At 40.4% G+C, this 17567-nt stretch overlaps 1 protein-coding gene across 2 annotated transcripts in view; it reads left to right on the forward strand.

Annotated features, from left to right (window-relative positions):
* The first annotated feature begins 903 nt into the window (after window positions 1-903).
* Window positions 904-17567, forward strand: part of MCF2 (MCF.2 cell line derived transforming sequence) — a 66722-nt gene continuing 50058 nt past the window's right edge. The window contains exons 1-6 of one of the 2 annotated variants that reach the window (XM_067023357.1): window positions 904-1291; window positions 10532-10651; window positions 11457-11573; window positions 12871-13020; window positions 16226-16359; window positions 16666-16780. In XM_067023357.1, coding sequence (XP_066879458.1) covers window positions 1241-1291; window positions 10532-10651; window positions 11457-11573; window positions 12871-13020; window positions 16226-16359; window positions 16666-16780 — 687 coding nt within the window. In that variant the 5' untranslated portion in view covers window positions 904-1240. The remainder of the gene's footprint in view (window positions 1292-10531; window positions 10652-11456; window positions 11574-12870; window positions 13021-16225; window positions 16360-16665; window positions 16781-17567) is intronic. The other variant, XM_067023358.1, reaches the window with a different exon arrangement.

The following is a 17567-nucleotide window of genomic DNA, read 5'->3' on the forward strand; positions in this document are numbered from 1 at the left end:
GGGTCTTGATACTATAGATTTGGGGTCAACAAAGGAATAATGACTTTGTTGACCCCAACAGAAAGGGGAGGTGATGTGTTTCCCTAGGGAATGCTCTCTCAGTGGGGAAGTGTGAAGTATGCCCCACAAAGAGCTTTGAGCCCAAGGTCGCTTTACTTGCACAACAGCCAGGCAGGAGTGGGAGGTGGGGGTTCGGCAGGTGACGATGACATGTAACTGGCTATAGATTAGTTTAAGCGTTGTTTCTTTTTAGCATTTTGAATGTTTCTGCTTATGGTAGAGCTTCTATACCCATACTCAAAAGCACATTAATTATATCTCAACCATTAATAGCCATTGGACATTGTTTGCAATAGAGGTAAATATTGAATGCAAGCCAATTTCAAGAACAAAAGTTGACATTCAGAAAGAATTTCTGCTGAAAATGGCCATTGTATAGATAGGTCTAACTGTCTTTAGTACATTATTTTAAACTAGTGTCTATGAAGTAATTATATAATTCAATTTGAAGATCTTAATTTCTAGATTCCAAAAGAAACTACGCAGTTAGGCTATATTTCATAATGATAAGAGACAAGATTTTTTCTTTTTTAGTTATACATTTTGGGGAAATGTTCATTTGGGAGAGAATCCTATCCGTCTTAGAAAGTTTGCACGTTCTGCTCTTTCTACATTATCATCAGGACGAAATTTCACAAGCTATTAACCTTTCACAAGGCTTACACCCAGAATAGAATTTAATTTTTAAAAAAAACCAAACAGAATTGAATTTCAAGTTACTGACCAGGGTAGGACAAGACTAAAGATATCAGTTAATACTACCTTCACAAAGATTCTTAGCATTCCACCTTAAAAATCAAATTGCGCAGAGGAGAAAGCCAGTCCCATCTTGCCCCTAGGAGAGTCGTTTTTTTCCCCTTCCTCCACTCCCTGGAAGAGGCTGATCTTCTTGAGCAGTCCAGCACCAGCTAATCCATGAGGTTCAATCAGGCTAAGTAATTGGGGGAATGTGTCGACTCTGAATTACAATGAGCAGCAGGGAAGGCTCTGTCAGCTGACGAATCAAGGATAGTGGTTTTTTTTTGCAGCGCTGCCACGGTGGTAATGGAAGCAGCTACGGTAGCTTTGTTTGATAGAGATTTTTGGCTGCCGCTTTTAAATACTACCTAAGAAGCGGCTCATATTTCATCAATGTGGCATTGACAATTGGAAAAGAAGAGCGTTATTGTGTATAGGCGAGATGGCAGAAGCAACTCCCCCGAGAGGCAAGATGAGGTTCAGAAGGAATGCGGTAAGGGCTCTGCCTGCAGTCCTGGAAAGCCTATTCCCAAGTTCAAGTGCAGGGATGCGGCAGCATGGTGCTATAGCACAAACTGCTGAATGGGGCTTTTAAGGACAGAGGGAGAGAATGGAGTCTTGTGTTTGCATGGACTGCATTGATGTGATTCCTGTGATACGGACATAGGAGAATGTTAAGGCCAAGGAGGTAGAATGTAATTTCAAAATCTAAACGTGATCAAGTTTATGAGGAAGTACCATCCGTCGTGGTACTTGTTCAAGACTGTCTGAGCAATTTTGAATCGTTGGGCCGAGTAGCTTTAAGTGACTAGTTAAAATCATATCTAACAAAAGGATTCACCCTTCCTTTCACCATGGTCAAGTAGAGTATGATATCATGGACAGAGCTGGAGACGACTTCATCAGCATTTAAAAAGGCAGCCCTTCCTGGGTGATACCGGACAAGTGAAAAAATGTTGAAGTCTGATGATTTGAAATCTTTCTGATTTCATTTCTTCCCCATATTCAAACTTGAAAGATGCAGATTTCTAGCCTGTTGACAACTGTTTCTTAAAGGGAAAAAAGCGGCTCACTGCTCTTTATAAGCTAGAATTTAGAAATCTCTCCTTTCAGATGCAGTTTCAAATTTTCCCATCGTTGGTTCACTTGTATACTAAATTCCCAGCAAATTTCTGAAGGGATATTTAGATGTATTTTGGAGAGATACGAAGTAACACTAGCTAATTTGATAACTAACTGATCATCAGCAAGGTTTTCAGGGCTACGCTCTTTCTTTCAAAACTTAAGGTAATGTTGCTGATCTTATGACTTAAAATATAATACTTGCTTACTTAAATACTCAACACATAAAAAATAAGAAAGTGAAAATCAGTCATAGAAAAAAAATGACACTTGGAATCAAAAGTAAGATCAGGGAAAGAAACCAGTAAGAATTTTATTGTTGTTGAATGACAGTTAGCATCAATGGATGAGTAAACGGTTTATTTTCTAATAAAGCTCTTGGCACAAAATGGTATATTACAAATTCCAGTTTAGGATATGAATCTTTTATCTCCAGCTCTACACATGACTTTGCATTATGGGAATAATAGCTTCAGACTTTTAACAGACAATTCATGGTGCACAAGAGATGCCTGTGTATATGCTTTGCAATACTGGGCGCAACTGACATTAGTACTTTTGCTATCAAAAGTAATTTACTTCAGCTTTCAGAAAATTCCTAGTTCCTTTATATGCATAGATGTTTTCTCAGTTCTGAACTTTGTTTTGTGTAGATGCACATCCCTTAATATACACACAAATTAATATAGCACACGAGTACTCAGTGAATAGATTTATCTAGTACTGTGCCACACACAACATGGGTTTCAAAGGTAAACATGGAATGGCTACAGAGCTGAAGGAGCTTTCAATCTAGTAGAGAAGATAGGACATGTTCATAAACAGCTATTAAATAACTATTATGAAAGAACTTCTGGTTGGTAGGAAGGGGCTCACAAAGGAGATGACGTTTGTTTGGACCTTAAGGAAGAGCATATGTGTCTATTACCTTTCTTGGTTTCTTTCTTCTCTTTTTCTCTCAAATGAATTACTTTAAGTGGTCCCTGTGAACGGCTAGCTTGAAATGAAATTGATTGGATTAAGCGTGAAGCCCAGAACTATGGTGGAAAACAAATTTGTTCTGCTTTGCATGCATAGGGCCTGACCAGAGTGAAAAATGTGCAACTCAGTTGGTGACACCATAGTTTGACTTGGAAGGATCTCTGGAGTTGGGCTGATTCTAGAGGCTATGATAGGTAGCACCTGGAAGGATGGTAGCAGTGGATTTAAAGTCCAAAGAGAGGCTTAAGCTGGCTACTTGGTGGCAATTGCAATGAGTGTGAACAAGTGGGGGGTGTTGAGAATGGATATGGGCCAAGAAGGGCGAATCACAAGGAAAAGCGCATTGTCTGGGACTGTCCCGCTCCTGAGATCACTTGGCAAGTTGTTTGGCTATCTGTGGAGTAACTCTTCCTTTTTACACTCTTTAAGGGTGGGGTATGTGGGAAGAGTGCAGGAGTAGCTCACGGCCTTGGAAACTCTTCTCTGTAGCTTGAGGTCACGAGATGTTTCCCAGCACATTCTAACGTGATAGCTTGGACCTTATCGAGGTCAATCACATGCCAACAATTCAGTATTTTATATTCTGTAACTATTGTAATATGTTTTGTTCAGTAGGCTCCATGATGCTAAATTGTTTCAAGCATTTGTTTTTACTGTTAGTATTTGTCCCATTTTCTAGATGTCAAGGTCAAGTTATCCCTAAATGCCAGGCAACAAGTCTGAGTTTGCATTCAGCCTGTGCGTTGTTAAGTACGTGTCCTGGAAAGGGTTAAGGGTCCTGGAAAGAGCTTGTCCTTAGCATTCAGATAGGCCTGGTTTCCCTCTTATTGTGACTGCATTTCTCTGCCCTAAAGATGCAAAGAAAAAGCTCTAGGAATATAAATTGTTTTCATAGTAAAATAATCAAAATTTTATGTGGCATCAGCCACTGTAAGCGTTTTTAAAGAAATAACTAGAATAACTGAAAAGCGAGCAGGGGGTGTATGAATTGCCTGTCTGAGATGCCGCACAAAAGAATATTAAACAAGGTTAAATTCCAGACTTCAGTAGTGAAAAAGCAATGCGTTTTGTCACTGTTATTGCTGTCCAAACTGCCGTGAGGCCATATAACTGGGTGATCTGAACACAGGCATGAGGAGAAGGGAGTAAATGTCTTCTCTAGGAGAGGAAGGGGAGAGAAAACGAATTCTGTGCGCCTTAACTTGAAGAACCGGTCGGAGCTGCTGCCGAGGGCTGGGGTGGGGCCGTGCTCAGAAACGGGAGAAATGGCTCTGAGCCCTAGAAGACAGGCGGCATGTTCATTTTTACTGAGGCTCCTTTAAGCAGTCACATGTTGGAACTCCCCCAAAAAAAAGCCTGCAACCAGTGCCTAAAACCAATGCTGTTTCCTCTCTCCTGCTGCATGCTTTTTTTTTGGTAAAGAAGAAAGCAATAAAAGAAAACAAGGCTGACCCTTGCTCACATCTTTTTGCTTTTTTGACAAGCTCTCAAAAACGATTTATAGTTTGCAAATCTAGGGTTTGATTTTGGAGAAAATAGAAACTGTGCCTTTTCATGTTTATATAACCATCCAGATTAGAGATCTTTAAGGCAGCATACCAGAGAACGTAGAAATGTAGTTTCCCCAAACCGAATGGGAAACCTCAGGGGGCTTGCGCTATATTTGCTATAAGATACGTGCATCTGATCCTGTTTATGATATGTGATATTCTGTTTGAATGTTCATTTCGATAGCGGCTTCAAAATAGATTATCTTGAATCTTTCAGTTATGCAAATATCTGTATATAAAGAATAGAATCTGTCTCTATACCTATTTGTAGGCTCACATGCAAACACATGCAGACTGACCCTAAATCCAAAATGGCCTTTCAGGTTAAAATTTCTCAGACAGAGCGTTGATACTGGCCCAGGTTCAGATGTATGAAGCTTTAGTTCCAAGGTTGCAAACTGGTAGAGTCCATACATGTGTTTTGTTGAGACCCTCCAGTGCTTTAACAAACTTTCCATTTGTTTCCCGTTTTTGAAAATCGTGTTTCCCACAGAAGTCTGGATTTCTGGCTTCTTTTGAGAAATCACAGATTTGGCAGAGCTGGGCCCACCTTGCCACATGACAGCGTTTAGCTGGAACTGACTAGTTGTGAAATGAGGATAAAAGAACCTATTGCATGTAAAATACTTAGTGTGATGTCATAATATCATGATGAGGATAATTCTCATAATAGTCATTCAATAAAAAGCAACACTCCCACCCATGGCCAGCTAGCCAATCTCCTGTCCCTACCTTAAGGCTCTGAGGGGTCCTGAATACATGTAAATATATGTACATGTATACACACACACACACACACACACACACACACACACACACACACATATATATATATATATATTTTTTTTTTTGCTGGAGAGAAGCTATTAAAAGTCATTCACATGAGGTTGTTTATCTGATTCATACATGGGATCTAATGGATGTGAGGCATAGAAACAATATGCCTGGTCTGAACTGTTTGATTTAGTTCTCTAAAAACATAACTCCGACAAATCAAATGAATTGTTTGAGTGCCCCCCCAATTGTTTAGTAGTTTTGCCTACTAAATAATAACTATTGCCTACAAGTTATTTATTCCCTCAAATGGCCTAGATTTGAGAGTAGCTATTGGGTTAACAGAATCCATGTATTCTAGGAAGATTTGCATGGCAGTTCAATAAAGATCCTAAAATTATCCTATAATGAACAACATTGCAAATATAATTATACAGGCAATAAATGAAGTGTTCATCCTTGACAGTGTATTTTCTTTAGAAATGCAAATATTTGTAGGCTTTAAATATATATATATATATTTATTTATTTGGCTGCATCGGGTCTTAGTTGTAGCATGCAGGATCTTCGTTGTTGCAGCACGTGGGATCTAGTTCCCTGACCAGGGATTGAACCGAGACCCCCTGCATTGTGAGCTCGGAGTCTTAACCACTGGACCACCAGGGAAGTCCTATAGGCTTGCTGTGATAAGCGAATCACTAAACAGTTTGAAGGAATTAAGGGAGGAGAAGGTATGATAAAATAATCAGGAAGTTTTACTTAAGAATGATCTCCTTAGAATGTAGAAATACCTTTAGAAGCATTTTATTCAGCTTTCAATGTTTGGGATAAACCACTTTATCAAATAGATAGAATAACTGATTTAATAAAGCAGCCAACATGAAATCCCTGACTTAGGAGCAGCTGAATACCCCCAAACCCTGCCTGAACTCTCTTCCCCATGGATGCTGTGAACAGATTCTGCTTCTCTCTCCTCTCTACTTTGTTCCCTGCTGTGTGATCAGCTGTCCCAGGGCCTGGCTGCTTGTTCTCCTAGGAGTGGCAGGTTAGAGACCAGGGCCTGACCTCGGGGCAGAGAGTTGCCACGTGGCCTTCTCTGCTCCCACAGTATCCCCCCACCCCCAATTCTGGAGGTGGGTCAGTATTCCAGGCTTCAAGTTAGTCATCGCGAGGGTGTTGCATCTAGAGATGTCCAGTGCAATACCAGAGAATATGACATTAAGGAGAGTCAGAGACCAAAAGACAATGAGAGCAGATCAACCTAGAATCCATGAAACAGTACAAGTAATAGTGCTTTAAGTGTTGGCAAAAGTAGGATGCTTTCGATTTCATTTAAAAGTGAAAAAATAAGCTGGAGCAAGGCAGGTTAAGTATAATAATTATGCTGGTAATTTGCCCATGTGAAGGAGAAGGAAAGGCTTAACTCCTAAAGTGAATAGGATAGAGATACACTTAGTGCTGTCAGTCTAGAGTAGGTCCAGAGTTCTCACAAGTCCCTGTCAGAGTTTCCCCTTAAGCAAGCCTTTATCCATATCCCTTAAAAGTTTTCTGCCTAAGTCTGCTTGTTCTTCTTTAGGTCCAAGAACCCAAGGTAAATTTTAAAAACTATCTTATCAGTGTTTTTAGAGTTGACAAAGTACCTTTATAGTTATTATTTCTTTTTTTTTTAACATCTTTATTGGAGTATAATAGCTTTACAATAGTGTGTTAGTTTCTGCTTTATAACAAAGTGAATCAGTTATACATATACATATGTCCCCATATCTCTTCCCTCTTGCGTCTCCCTCCCTCCCACCCTCCCTATCCCGCCCCTCTAGGTGGTCACAAAGCACCGAGCTGATCTCCCTGTGCTATGCAGCTGCTTCCCACTAGCTGTCTATTTTACGTTTGGTAGTGTATATAAGTCCATGCCACTCTCTCACTTTGTCACAGCTTACCCTTTAGTCATTATTTCTTTTAATTCTTATCATAACTATGGCAAGTATGTACCATTCTTAGCATAAAATATAATAGACATTATGTACACAATAGATGGTAGGATACACATTATCATTGGGACTCTCTGTCTCTACTTCCAGTTCTCTATACATTGTTGGCTTTGTTCTTTGGAATAAGCTTCCTCTAGCAGCAGGGGTCATGGCTACCAGTAGCTCTGGAACTACACCCTCAAAGTTTCCTTCCCTCAGCACTAGTTTGAAAAACCCTAGTGTGGGACTTTTTACAACAAATTTTCATCATACTACAAATCATTGTGTGTTAGAAGGGCGAGGTCACGAAGAAAGAGAACAATTCTCATTAGAAACCAATATTAAGAATAATAAGAGGTTGGGCTTCCATGGTGGCGCAATGGTTAAGAATCTGCCTGCCAGTGCAGGGGACACAGGTTTGAGCCCTGGTCTGGGAAGATCCCACATGCCGTGGAGTAACTAAGCCCATGTGCCACAACTACTGAGCCTGCACTCTAGAGCCCGCGAGCCACAACTACTGAAGCCCGCGTGCCACAACTACTGAAGCCCGCGTGCCACAACTACTGAAGCCCGCGTGCCTAGAGCCTGTGCTCCACAAGAGAAGCCACCACAATGAGAAGTCCATGCACCACAACGAAGAGTAGCCCCTGCTCGCCACAACTGGAGAAAGCCCACGTGCAGCAACAAAGACCCAACGCAGCCAAAAATAATAAATAAATAAAACAAATAAATTTATTTAAAAAAAAGAATAATAGGAGGTTGTCTTAGTCCTTATGGGCTGATATAACAGAATACCATAGACTGTGTGGCTTATAAACAACAGAAATTTATTTCTCACAGTTCTAGAGTCTGGAGTCCAAGATCAAGGTGCCAGCAGATTTGGTGTCTGGTGAGAGCCTACTTCCTGGTTCGTTCATATATGGCCATCTTTTCTCTGTGTCCTCACATGGCATAAGATGTGAGGGAGCTCTCTGGGGTCTCTTTTGTAAGGGCACCAATCCCATTCATGAGGGCTCCACCCTCATGCCCTAATCATCTCCTGAAGGCCCCACCACCAAATACCTTCACTTTGTGGGTTAAGTTTCAACATATGAATTTTGAGGGGAGGGGAAGTAGTTTCTCATGAAGGGAGAGGGTAGTACAGATATGGCCACCTAGAGGAGTTTTCAGGTAGATAGCCATCCCAATTTGTGTCTATTTGTAATCATTGTTTAGTTTATTGATTTAATTTTGTGCTCCTTTCTTTTACCTATTTGTATCACACTCAGTTCTCTTTCCCTGACTCTAGTTCTCATCGCCACTTGTTTATGTTTTTATCATCATCTCAAGTTGAATTTTAAAAATCTCCAGTTTTGAATGTCATTTCAGAGTCTGGGTCTTATCCCTCTATGAAAGTTACTCTTTTTTTTAAAATAGACTTTATTTTTTAGAGCAGGATTAGGTTCACAGCAAATTGAGCAGAAAGTACAGAGTTCCTATATACCCCCGCCTCCCCAGTATCTTATTAATTTTTGTTTTATAGTTTTCTTCAATTATTAGTATTCCAGCATTCCTAAAAGATGACTGTATTTTAAACATTTTGGACATATTTTGCTTTATTATGCTTTAATCCACTGTTCTGAGACTGATGACTCCCAACTCTACATTCCCAGTGGAGGCTTCTTTCCCTCCTTACTTGTTTATCCATTTGTCTGATGGACACATCATCAGATTGTCCTGATGACCCTTCCAACAGGTCAGGGAATGGGAATCAGTATCATATCCCCTTCCTGAAAACCTGCTTCTCCTGTGTTGCCATGTCAGTGAGGTTCGTAATATTCACCCAGCTACTCCAGCCAAAAATCTGGAAATTGATTGTCCTAGTCTTTCCTTTTTCACCAGCCACAGCCAGTCATCATGGCTTGCGGATAGTACCTCCTAAATTCTACCCTCATCCATGCTATTGTTGCTCCAGTTCAGAAACTCACCATCCCTGGCTTGGATGACTGTTCCAGCCTTCAGGCTCATCTGTTTGCTTCCACTCTTGTCCAAATCCTGTCCTCTTCCAAAGCCAAAGTGATCCTTCTAAAATGCAGATCTGATCGTGTTGCTCTGCTGCTTAAAAACTCTTGAGTCTCCCTTTGCCGCCAGGAAAAAACCCAAGGTCTTTCCTGATCTGGCTCCTGCTCATCTTTCTAGCACCATCTCCCATTGCTGCACCCCTCCACCCCCATCAGCATTTTCCTCTAGCTTTCTGGACTGGGACCTCTTGATGTGGGGCAGATTCGGGTGCCAATTCAGACTTTACCAGCTGGGTCAAGTCATACTTAACCTCTATGAGCCTCACTATTTTTTTGTTTGTAAAAGAGGATAGCCTAACTAATTCACAGGATTATTACGAAGAGGAACTGTGATAATGTTGGCAAAATACTTCGTATACAGTAAGCGTTTGATATGTGGTGTTTTATCATTTATATCAGGCCATACTGTTCCACCCCTTGCAAATTCTGCATAGTGCCCTCCTTGTCTTTTGTGTTCTTTCATTTATCGATTATTTCTTGACCACCTACTATGCGCCAGTATTCTAAGAAGCTGGGAAACATGGGTGCACCAGAGCCACATTCTAATCCGATTTATTCCTCTTTATGGGAGACCTTTTTGACATTCCCAGGTCTAGGATGCTCTGTGCTACCACTTCCTGTTGTATATTATTCTAATTCCCTCGTTTCATTTATCAACTTCTCGTCCTATAGAGTAAATGATACTAACGGACTCTACTATTAGACTGTCATTTTCTTGCAAGCTGGGTAGGGACTATATTCTATTAATTTGTGTACACCAAGTGTTAACAGTGCCTGATAATCATTCACTTAAATACATGGAGTAGAAGATATTCTGTGAATGTTGCTTGGCTGAAATAAAAATATGAGTCCATAAAATAGTTTTCTTCCACTGTTTACTGCAGGTATTCAGTATTTCAGCTCCCTTTGACATTTAGGGTTATCCTAGAAACCTGCCTCCTAACTCTATTTTACAGGGATTAAATGCCATTTGAGTACAAACAACTAAGTTTAAAATGAAGTTTAAGAGTATATTTTTTTCATAACTTGGGATTGACTTTAGTGTGAGAAAATTCCAGGCCACGAGAACTGCAAGGATCTGACCTGATGACCTTACATTAGTTTTATTTCTATTTTCGTGTGTTTAGATTTTATCAATATCCATTTTTTAAAGTTTTATCCTTTTAGTGGCTTTTATGACTTTAGAATTTGTTTTCTTTAACTATATATTTTCGGCCGTGTGCTCACTTGAATGCATGTTTTGACAATTTTTTCTTGCTTTCCTGTGGTCTTTCTATAGGCTTCCTTCCCTGGGAACTTGCACTTGGTTTTGGTTCTTCGTCCTACCAGTTTTCTCCAACGAACTTTCACAGACATTGGATTTCGATTTAGTCAGGAAGATTTCATACTCAAATTACCAGTAAGAGTATTTAAATGTTTTGTCCCTTTCTCATGAAGACTTTGCACCTTGCTACTGATGTTTTTACATGTGGTCACAGAGCATGAAAAAGAAAAAAATAGAATTTGTCTTCCAAAAATGTAAAATCAAAATGCCTAAAAGTCTTCTGCTCCTACTGTTAAAATAGAGGAAAAGATTAATCAACTTGTAGCAAAGCAGTTCCTTTTGAAAAAGATGTATGTCACAAATGTTGTACACGTGTATATATGTATGTGTGCATGTGTATAAAATCAGGACATTTTATTTTTAGAGAAAAAAATGAGTGTGTGTTTTATGTATTTGAACTCCCACGAACTTACATCCTGAGCTAGTTCAGAGTAACATTTATTTTTTTTCAGAAGATATTTTTATACGTTTTTAGAGTTAGGAATAGAGTGCTCATAAATTTTGGTACTTTTGCAAAGCTCAGTCCCTCCTGATAAATGATAATTTACTGCAGAAAGCCCTTTTACTTTGTTCCAGGCTTAACATTCTTTCAGAAGGTTGACCATTGACAGTGCAAAATTTTAGATCAGGGAGAATCAGTTATTTGGGTTTCTATGGAGATTACTTTTGCTTTACGGAGAAATGTTTTGTAAATGACAACTGTTATTCCCTGAGGAAAGGTAGTGTATCCATGTGGGAGGGGATGTCTAGGAGAGAATTGTTAGAACCGTTTATAAAAGACAACATTCTGCTACATGAATGCTAAAGTTCATTGTACGTGGCTGTGTGCAGGGATGCCGTGGAGGGCGCTTAACGGTATCTTTCTTGCTTATTTACGTAGGTTGTTATGCTGAGCTCAGTTAGTGACTTGCTGACATACATTGATGACGAGCAGTTAACCCCTGAGTTAGGCGGCACCTTGCAGTACTGCCACAGTGAATGGATCATCTTCAGAAATGTATGTTTCTTTTGCCCTTACCGTAGAGCCTATAGTTTGTGTTAGCTTTGAAATCTATACTACATGGCCATGTAGTAACGTGAAGAAACCAAGGGTTTGGGTTCAAATCCTAGCACTGCTGATTTTTAGGGATATAACGTTGTGCAAGTTGTAAAAGCTCTCTCAGCCTCAGTTTTTCCAAGTATAAAATGGGAAGAATAAGACTTTACCTCATAGGAACATCACGAAGATTAAATGAGATTACAGATGTAAAATGTTTGACATCGTGCCAGGCCTATGGTCCGCCCTCAAAAAATGCAAGTAATCTTATTAATCTCATCAGCCTAGTGATTTTCCTGGGGCAGTCAGATTTGTAGCAAAGATGCCTTCTGCTCTAGAAATGTACGAATAGGCAAGAGCCCAGTGCCTCACAGGTGTGAATCTGTTCTATAAAAATCTTTACTCCAAATCCCAGAGATATGGGAACCCTTCTGAAGGAAATAATGATATTTAATTCAATCAGGATTCTATTTTCCTCATCCTTATTTTCATTCAGCAGTCCTGTTCACTCGTATGAAAGTGTATTGTCAAAATAAGCAGTGTCTTGCCTTTAATAACCTATAAAGCTATAAATAAAAGAGCAGACACCTTGAGTTGCGTGGTAAACAAAGGGTTTATGTGGTCTCTACATGTTGTCCTTTTTTCTCTGAGTCATTGATTTTGGAAACAAAATAAACAACCCAACCTTACTTGACATTTTAGGGCAGCAGAGCCTTGTGGGGGGGGGGGTCACAATTTCAAGTCTTCCCCAGTACCTGAAATGAACTGTTGTGACTAATATTCCTCTGTCACCTTAGTCCATTGCCTTGTTTGAAATGCTAATACTTGCTCATAAATGATAATAAATATAAAGTGGCTTTGATGTTCTCATTTCTCTTCAGAAGTAAAGTTATTATAAAATAATTTTGCAGTTGCAGAATTTAATAGAGTAAGGAAACACTGTGTTTTGCAAGAGAATAAAACAAATTACTCTTTACATGGCATCTTTAAGAAAGAGTTTTCATCGGTGTTCGAGAAATAAGTACAGAAGTTTAGGTAAAAGACATTTGAGAAGACTTTCTACCTCACTTCAGTTTCTTAGGGGCTTAGATGCAAAGTTAGAGTTGATTGTCAAGGGCATTGCCAGCTTTCCTCAGCAGAGTTCATAGTATATGTGTTTGCTGTCACACCGAAATGAAAGTTAATACGATTGCTGGTCTAGGTTTTGATATGCTGGCAGAATTTCCATACAATTAAAAGAATCACGGGCTCTTTGCAGGCTATAGAAAATTTTGCCCTCACAGTGAAAGACATGGCTCAGATGTTACAGTCCTTTGGAACTGAACTGGCTGAGACAGAACTGCCAGATGATATTCCCGCAATAGAAGAAATCCTTGCAATTCGTGCTGAAAGGTACCACCTGTTAAAGGTATGTCTGATAGAGGGGACAAACCAAAATTTCCCATGGTCTTTCTTTTGATAGAGAGATGTTCAGTGGCCATTTCACACAGATTGCTGGGTAGGGAGACAAAGGAGATATTTATATATCATAAAGCACACTATTAAAAAAAGAATACTTTACAAGAGGAAGATGTCCTGGATATGTTGAATCAAAGTGTCCCTTGTTTAAATGGTGCATTCTCTTGAGCAGCTGGTTATATGTAAATAGAATAGTTTATCAGTGCTCCAGAATAAGAGATCCACAGTCTTTTTTTTTTTTTTTTTTTTTTTTTTTTTTTTTTTTTAATATGTGGGCCTCTCACTGTTGTGGCCTCTCCCGTTGCGAAGCACAGGCTCCGGACGCGCAGGCTCAGCGGCCATGGCTCACGGGCCCAGCCGCTGCGCGGCATGTGGGATCTTCCCGGATCGGGGCACGAACCTGTATCCCCTGCATCGGCAGGCGGACTCTCAACCACTGCGCCACCAGGGAAGCCCCACAGTCATTTTTGTTGCCATGCATTCTGTTATCTTACAGAAAGGCCCTCTCATTTGGAAAGCTAGAGTGAGGGTCAAGAGGCAGACAGGTGTTCTGTTTCAACATCCAGCGGAGGTACACTGTGAAATGGAGAAGGAGAACTTGCTGAGGAGTCAGGAGGCCTGGTTTCTTGTCCCAGCTCTGCCATATACTAGCATTGTGACCAAGCCAAACATTGCTAAATTGATTACAAGCTTTCTTTTCCACAGAGTACTAGTTCTTGATGTCTTCTACAACAGACCATAGCTAGCAAGTTGATCTTACTCTCCTTCCCAGTTGTTTGGAGTGTTGTGTTGTGAAGGATTCCGAGTCACGTTTCAGACAATCACCAAATACTTTTAGATTCACTTTCCCCCCAAAGTTTGAGCATGATCTAAACAAGCACCAGGCATCCCTGTACGACTCATGTCCTTTGTATGATAACAGGCATGCTGGGGGCACTGACAGATACAAGCTCTATGGGGAGGTGACGTTTCTATGTTAAGAAGAGGAGAGAAGGGCTTCCCTGGTGGCGCAGCGGTTGAGAGTCCACCTGCCGATGCAGGGGACGCGGGTTCGTGCCCCGGTCCGGGAAGATCCCACGTGCCGCGGAGCGGCTGGGCCCGTGAGCCGTGGCCGCTGAGCCTGTGCGTCTGGAGCCTGTGCCCCGCAGCGGGAGAGGCCACAGCAGTGAGAGGCCCGCCTAGCACCAAAAAAAAAAAAAAAAAAAAAAAAAAAAAAAAAAGAAGAGGAGAGAAATGGAAATTTTGAATCATAATCTCAAAGCAAGACTCTATTCAAGGAGAAAAAGCTCTGTCCCTCACAAACTGAGTGACTTGGTCATTTGCTTACCCTCTCTGAGTCTCAGTTTCCTTATATGTACGATGGGGTTGATGATGATGATGATGATGCATGCATACCTTGTAGGGCTGTCGTGAGGATGAAATGAAGTAAGTATCTGAGGTATGTCAAACAGTGTTTGACACCTAGTTGGCACTTCATAAACAGTAGCTCTTAATGTTTATGTTCTTATTTCGTGTTGGCGGTGGTATCTTGGAACCTGTTCCCAGAAAATACATGGGCACCCAGATTTTTCCTAAAAATTTCAGAGAGCCTTTGCATCTCCTGAAGGGAGTGATAGATCACTCTTAGATCCCTAAAGGATCAAGATCCTTCTAAGGTTAAGACCTTCTGAATGGAAGTACATGCTTCATGGTGAATTCATTAATCCAAACGTGAAGTGGCAGAGTACTTCTGGCCGGCAGTGATTGGTAACAATTAAGGTTTAGTAGGAAAGATATCTAACTATATCTGAATATGCATTAAATATTATTTGTAACTGTATGCTTTCTAGTGTGGTAGTCTTTATTACACTACTACTGCTTTATTGGAGCACATTAAAAATATTAGCAAAATAGAATAGAATAAATTAGAACTTTCTTTTTTTATTGAGGTATAGTTGATGTACAATACTGTATTCGTTTCAGGTGGACAGCATAGTGACTCACAATTTTAAATGTTATGCTTCATTTATAGTTATTATAAAATATTGGCTATATTCCCCATGCTGTATCCTTGTAGCTCATTTTATTCATAGTAGTTTGTACCTCTTAAGTCCCTACCCCTATTTTGCCCCACCCTGCTTCCCTCTCCCCACTGGTAACCACTAGTTTGTTGTCTACATCTGTGAGGCTGTTGCTTTTTTGCTATATTCACTAGTTTGTTGTATTTTTTAGATTCCACATATAAGTGATATCATACAGTATTTGTCTTTCTTTGTCAGACTTACCTCACTTAGCATAATACCCTCCAAGTCCATCCATGTTGTTGCAAATGGCAAATTTCATTCTTTTTAATGGCTGAGTAATATTCCATTGTGTGTGTGTGTGTGTGTGTGTGTGTGTGTGTGTGTGTGTGTGTATATATATATATATATATATATATATATATATATATATACCACATCTCCTTTATCCATTCACCTGTTGATGGACACTTAGGTTATTTCCACATTAAATTAAAACTTTCCTTTTTAAAAATTAATTAATTAATTTATTTATGGCTATGTTGGGTCTTCGTTGCTGCACGCGGGCTTTCTCTAGCTGCAGGGAGCGGGGGCTACTCTTCGTTGCGGTGCGCGGGCTTCTCATTGCGGTGGCTTGTCTTTGTTGCAGTGCACGGGCTCTAGGCGTGCAGGCTTCAGTAGTTGTGGCACGCGGGTTCAGGAGTTGTGGCTTGAGAGTGCAGGTTCAGTAGTTGTGGCGCATGGGCTTAGTTGCTCCGCGGCATGTGGGATCTTCTGGGACCAGGGCTCGAACCCATGTGCCCTGCACTGGCAGGCGGATTCTTAACCACTGCGCCACCAGGGAAGTCCCTAAATTAGAACTTTCTACCTGTGACGGAAGGAGGCTACAAACTGAGCATGGGGTACTTCTGTCTGTAAAGATCTTATAAAATTAGTGATTGGAAATCCATCTCAGTAGGCAGGGCTTCTTGGAGATTCTCACAGCTTTTGGTTTCTGTGGTAATGAGGTATTCCTTATTTTTCATTTATGAGAGCAAAGGCCATTCTAGAACTGCTGTTTCTATTCTGCATGCTGGTGCTGTATGCTTCCTTTCCCCCAGGTCATTCAGAATAGGTTCCCAGCAGGCTGATTCATCCTATTTTGCCTTTGTACAGAAGGATATTACAGCTGTAACCAAAGAAGGAAAAATCCTGCTAACAAATCTGGAAGTGCCTGATGCCGAGGATGCTGTGAGTTCAAGACTTGAAAATCATCAGCAAATTTGTGGTGACTGGCAAACTGTTAATAAGTGAGTAGTACTCTTTTGGGTTTACAGTTATTCATTTTATACCTTTGAAAGGGAATTATACATTTTTGCTGCTACCTGTTAAGTGTGAAAGTAATCCTGGACCTCTGGGAATCTGAGAACTCTTTCCTGAGTTGTCTCGCAGAGATTAGTTTGCTCATAGAGGAGGTTCTGTGGACACTGATAGTCTCTACCTGGACCAAATGTCATGGGCTGTGACTTTGCCTGTAATTCTTAACGGCCAGACCAGGTTTATCTGCATACCTGCAACACAAATCGTTGTTTTAATTATGACTTTGCTTTGTTAAGATTGCTGACTCAAGTACATGATATGGAAATAGCTTTTGATGGATTTTGGGAAAAACACCAGCTAAAAATGGAGCAATATCTGCAACTCTGGAAGTTTGAGCAAGATTTTCAAGAGGTCAGTTAAAACTTTCCTTGATACAGTGTTTTTCATTATGCTGGAGGTTCTTACTCCTTGATCATCAGAAACAGTCTCGCAAGGTGCCCATTCATACCCCCAGAGAGGTGAAAAGAGGCAAGTGTGAGTGAACCTTGACTTAGAATGAAGAAAACAGCTTCAAAAATGCCAAGACTCCTACTTCTCTGGCTTAAACTCATTTCTTATGAGAAAGCACTTAAGTCCTAACACAGATGACAGGGATAAAGTTGCTGTCTACACTGATGTTTGATATTCAAATTTATTTTAGATACAAAATGCTTTTGGACTATGGGATAACTTTCCAAGGAAATAATACCAACTTCCTTCATGATTTTTTATTTTATTTATTTATTTATTTATTTTTGCGGTACGCGGGCGTCTCACTGTTGTGGCCTCTCCCGTTGCGGAGCACAGGCTCTGGACGCGCAGGCTCAGCGGCCACGGCTCACGGGCTTAGTTGCTCCGCGGCACGTGGGACCCTCCCGGACCGGGGCACGAACCCGCGTCCCCAGCATCGGCAGGCGGACTCTCAACCACTGCGCCACCAGGGAAGCCCCCTTCATGATTTTTTAAATACTATATATCTATGCTGACCATATTTAATATAATCTAACGAAACATTTTTTTCTGATCCAGCAATTTATTTTCTATGAAAGCCTGATGGATGAAATTAAATCATGTTTAATTATACATTATTGAAAAGGTTGTAAGTATATTCTAGTTCCATCCTTCTGAAAAATCCATCCCATGTGGATTTATTTTCTTC

This window comes from Kogia breviceps, chromosome X (genome assembly GCF_026419965.1).
Source record: "Kogia breviceps isolate mKogBre1 chromosome X, mKogBre1 haplotype 1, whole genome shotgun sequence".
In the NCBI taxonomy this organism is placed as follows: domain Eukaryota; kingdom Metazoa; phylum Chordata; class Mammalia; order Artiodactyla; family Physeteridae; genus Kogia; species Kogia breviceps.